Source organism: Kryptolebias marmoratus, linkage group LG5 (genome assembly GCF_001649575.2).
Source record: "Kryptolebias marmoratus isolate JLee-2015 linkage group LG5, ASM164957v2, whole genome shotgun sequence".
Classification (NCBI taxonomy): domain Eukaryota; kingdom Metazoa; phylum Chordata; class Actinopteri; order Cyprinodontiformes; family Rivulidae; genus Kryptolebias; species Kryptolebias marmoratus.
The window spans coordinates 17,032,353-17,037,365 of record NC_051434.1 but is presented as its reverse complement, the minus strand read 5'-3'; the positions used below and the strand labels follow the sequence as shown (position 1 = coordinate 17,037,365).

The window sequence follows — 5,013 nt, the reverse complement described above, 5'->3', positions numbered from 1 at the left end:
CCTGTCGCCCGCCGCCGCCCGCTACCCATGTGGCAGGAGGCGCTGTGGACCCGCGGACGCTACCTGCTGGAGAAGAGCGATGGGGGCGAGGGCGCCGAGGGGCCTGAGGGCCTGGGGGACGGGTGCCCCGGGCTCCCGGGCGAGGCGTGCCCGGAGGGCGAGAAGCCCCAGGACTGGCTGTACGAGTCGTACTACAGGATGAGCCAGCAGCACCCGCTGATCGTGTTCCTGCTGCTGATCGTCATGGGAACCTGCCTCGCGCTGCTGGCCGTGTTCTTCGCTTCAGGACTGGTGAGCGCACGCGCCCGCATGTGTGTGTGTGTGTGTGTGTGAGCCGAGGCGAGTGTTTACACAGGAGGTGTGTGTGTGTGGGCAGCTGAGCTCCCAAAAAGGAGGTCAGGAGGAGTTTGAGCCTCATCATCATCATCATCATCATCATAATAATATCAACACGTTACTGCTGTCCTGACAGGAAATGGGAAAAAAAGAAGTCCCGTTTTCAATAAAGTGTCTATTTTTACATTCAAGGAAAGACAGTTTACTGAGAAGACGTGTTTTTGACACGGCTCTTTATTTATTTATTTATTTATTTTTTTTAATTAATTTTTTTTAGCATTTTGCTTCCTGAGAAAGAAGACAATCATGTGTGGCAGGTCAGAGCCAAAGTTCTTTCCATACATTCATTTCACCGACTAAAACCCAAGCCTGTAACGTCGTACGTCACCTTGCACGTCGGAGTTTCAAACAAAAACCTTGCGCGATCTGAAAGCGCTCGGAGCGTGTGTCGCGGACGACTCTCAGGTACTACCACTCCAAATCTGACCTCAATACTCCTGAAACTGACTGAGTTATTGCCATTTATGTGTTTGGGAAAGGTCTGTTAATGTGGCGGCCATCTTAAATCGGATTGGCTCCAAAAGTTGATCAGGTGTAAACGTACATCCAATGATCATGTTCTGTGAGTTTCATGAACTTCTGCCCAGTGGTTCAGAAGATATTTTGCTAACAGACACACAAGGTTAACTCCTGCTTTTAGTGGCAAGTTTTAAACGCAGATCTTGAGCCACCTGTTCGACACTCGGAGCAAGCGTTGGCGGCGACTCTCAGCCACCGTCGGACCAAACCCAAGACTCGTATCTGGAAAAACTGACTGCTGATCGCTATTTTCCTGCCGGCCGAGGTTGCTCAGCTGCAGCAGCCACCTTGAATTAGGCCGGCTCCAAAAGTTAATCAGCTGCAGACGTACATCCAGGGGTTACCTCAGGCGGGTTTGATCAAAACTCGTCCAGCGGTTCCTGAGATATTTTGCTAACAGACGGACGCAGAAACACATGCACAGACACGGGCGATCGCATTCTTCCCCAGCGCCGCCAGAGGAGAGCCGGAACGACAACGAGCATCCGGGTGGCGGCGAGCTGTTCCTCCAGAATCTATTTATGCCGTTTGAAAATATCGATGTCTCCACTCTTCTGTACTCGTGGTCCGCTGGCCGATAACGAGCCGCCCGTGTGCTCTCCTCTCCTCTCCGATTTTCTTTTTCTTAGGGAAACATTCCGGAAAACCCACTTTTGTGTTTGCCAACCCGGTCGTTCACAGACGGGGGGGAGACGTCCTCCTCGCTTCCTCCCGTCTCTGTCTTCTAAGTTGCGAGACGCTCTGTAGCCCACTCCGCTGCACATTAATCCATCCCCGGCGGAGACGATACTTTGAAGCACATCTTTGGAGCGGAGCGAGCCTCAGCCATCGGACTGTCAGCGGTCCGCGAAGCTGAACGGATCAGGGGTTAAGATTTCCAGTCAGCTTTGATTTTGAACGTGGAAAAAGGACGACACGGAATGTTTCGAATCGTTGGGAAAATAGAACAGACGATGTCCGGTGTTTTTTTTTTTTATGTCAAAGCAGAATGTTGGTGGCTATAAGTCTGGAATTTTTTGAAAAAAAAAAAAAAAGGCGTGTCTATCTGTTAGCAAAATACAAGCGCAGACCAATTGGTTGGCGTTCTTCCATCCATCCATCCATCCATCCATCCATCCATCCATCCATCCATCCATTATTTGGGGCAGCAGAAGAAGCCCAGACATCTCTCTCCACAGCCACCTCTTCCAGCTCTTCTGGGAGGTTTCCAAAACGTTCCCAGGCCAGCCAAGAGACATGGTCTCTCCAGCCTGTTCTGGGCCTCCTCCCAGTTGGAACACCTCCCAAGGGAGGCATCCAGGGTTCATCCTTACCAGATGTCTGAACCACCTCAACTGGCTCCTCTCGATGTGGAGGAGCAGCGACTTTACTTCAAGTCCCTGCCAGATAACAGAACTTCTCACCTTATCTCTAAGGGAGAGTCCAGCTACCCTGCAGAGAAAACTCATTTAGTGCACCTGTATCTGCAGTCTCATTTTTTCAGTCACTACCCAGAGTTTATGACCATAGGTAAGGGTAAGAGTAGAAACGTAGACCGACCAGTAAACAGAGAGTTTTGCCTTGCAGTTGAGGCAGCACCTCATTCCCAAAATGGAGAAAGCAGTCCACTTTTTTCTGACAGATGACTGTGGATTCAGATTTAGAGGTGCTGATCCTCATCTCAGCTGCTTCACACTCGAATGCAAACTGCTCCAGTGAGATCTGGAGATCACAGCAGGATGACGCCAACAGGACCACATCATCTGCAAATAGGAGAGATGGAATCCTGAGGCCACCAAACCGGGCCCCTTCTGCCCCCTGGCTGCACCGAGAAATTCTGTCCATAAAGTCATGAACAGAAACGGTGACTAAGTCAGACCTCTGAAGAGGCAATAAGAACCAGACTCTTGCATCGTTTGCAGTAACGGAGCCCCATGCCCTTCCATGATAAGAATAATTTAAAATAGCAACTATATCTGGTCAACTATAAGTGGTCCCCAAAAAGAAACTTCGGTTCTTATTAATATCCTTTTTGGCAAATTCCAGTCTGGCTTTTTCTTTCAGTGCGTTTTTAGAAGCTGATTCCTTTGGTTCTCCTTCCACGGAGCCCTGTACAGGTCAGAACGCGGCGGGTGGCGCCATCAGAAAGTGACGGACTCAGATACGGTGGCAGTAACGCTAAGAAACAAAGAGCTGCTGATACAAAGCAGAGCACGAGGTCTGAACGTGGAGCTCCTGCGTCTGTCAGTTTTGGGGTCTTTGTCCTTGTCAGTAAACACCGACTAAGGTTGGCCATCGAGGGCCGATCTTTCCTAGAATCTCTCGAAACTCTAAACTTCGTCATCGCCGCTTTAATCCTCCGCCAACAAACGTCCCGGTGGTGGAATGACTCTTCAGCCCGTTCAAAGAGTTTTGTTTTGTTTTTTCTGTCGAACGGGACTCGGCCGACGTGTCACGCTCGGCAGAGTGGATGTGACGAGAGCTCGGCTCACAGCTGTGTGGGCGTCGGGGCCACTTTCGTCGGCTGGGGAAAGTGTTGTCGGGCGACAAACACTTAACCGCAAACGCGAGCCATTGTTCCTGAAGTGTTGTTCGGGCGCACAAAAGAGAGGCCCACTCAGAGCGCTCGGCTGTTGTTCTCGCCTCAAATTGATCGTTTGCTGCCATTCGTCGGGGGCGATCCGTTCGACTCCTGCTTGGCTCTACGTGGGTGGGGTCTCCGCAGGAGCGCCGGCGGACTAATCCCGAGGTTTTCAGCTGTGATGTTTTTTGTTTTTTTTGCGCCTGTTCCATATCCCATGAAACGCAGAACGGATTTAACAACTTTGAGGCCGTAATCACTGGACGAGCGTCTACAGCTGATTGACTTTCTGAGGCGGCGCAATTCAAGATGGCTGCCACGGCAAGGTGGTCTTAGCAAACACAAAAAAAAGCTCCAACGCCGTTAAGTTTACGGATATTGAGCTGAAATTTGTTGTGGCAGTAGCTGAGAGTCATCCCTAACTTCAACTCTGTAGGCTCTCTGCTCGCGCAAGATCTGTGTTTAAAACTTTGGTTACCTGCTACTGGAGTCGACGCCATCTGTCTGTTAGCAAAATATCTTATGAACCACAGGACGGACTTGAATAAAACTTTTAGACAGTAATTGTTGGGTGAACACCTACAACTGATTAACCTTTAGAGCCAATCCAAGTCAAGATGGCTGCCACAGCCAGCTGACGTTAGAAAATGCAAACATTGCTCCAACTCAGTCAATTTTTCAGATATTGCGCTCAAATTTGACGTGGTAGTAGCTGAGAGTCATCGCCAACACATACTCTGAGCGTGTTTTTTATCAAGCTTTCATCATGAAATGATTTTAGTCTAAAACTCTGGCAGTGCGCGATATGCAATCCTTCAGGGAATGTAAGGCCATTAATTTCATTTAAGTACCCCCCCTCCCCCCACACCTCTGGGCCTTTTTTGCTCCAATCCTCCCCTCCCTCAGTAATTTGCTGTGATTCAGTGTATGTGGACTAATTTTACCCTCTTTGTTCCTATTAAATAACAGACAGGCTCCGGCTGCAGTGATGAATTGGCCACTCAGTGAGGCGTGTGGATTTATTACTGCTGGGAGAAGAAGAATGGCAGGAATAAATACGGAGGGGTGTGGGTTTGGTGCCGGCGACTAGGCCAGTCTGGTTCTGGGCCGGGCCGCCGGTGGAGGATGTTGTTGTAAAAGGTTCTGGCTCCGTCAGAACAAAAGCGTCAGCAGCGCTTTTATCTTTCGCCGCAGATCGGGCCACGGGTGGGCGAGCGTGTTTTTTTTTTTTAAGGAGGGAGACTCCTCCTAAACGTGTGTGTTGTTTGGGCGAGTTTGTCTGAGGAAGTCTGTCACATCCTTCTCCGCCTTGTCTGACACTTTTAGGGAAAATATCTGCTTTTTGCTCGTGCTTGAAGTTGTACTAAATGTGTGTGCGTGTGTGTGTGTGTGTGTGTGTGCGTGTGCGCACTCCCAGCAGTTGCATGGCAATGAGCACGTCTTCTTTATATGACAAGGTAATTGAGGTGAATATTGCATCTGATAAAGCTACTCTAGAAATCAATGAACAGAACAACCCTCCCACCCACCCCCGTAGT

At 49.7% G+C, this 5,013-nt stretch overlaps 1 protein-coding gene across 2 annotated transcripts in view; it reads left to right on the top strand.

Annotated features, from left to right (window-relative positions):
* adcy2b (adenylate cyclase 2b (brain)) overlaps positions 1-5,013 on the top strand; it is a 74,732-nt gene continuing 69,719 nt past the window's right edge. Inside the window, exon 1 of one of the 2 annotated variants that reach the window (XM_017420980.2) lies at positions 1-291. In XM_017420980.2, coding sequence (XP_017276469.1) covers positions 28-291 — 264 coding nt within the window. In that variant the 5' untranslated portion in view covers positions 1-27. The remainder of the gene's footprint in view (positions 292-5,013) is intronic. The other variant, XM_017420979.3, reaches the window with a different exon arrangement.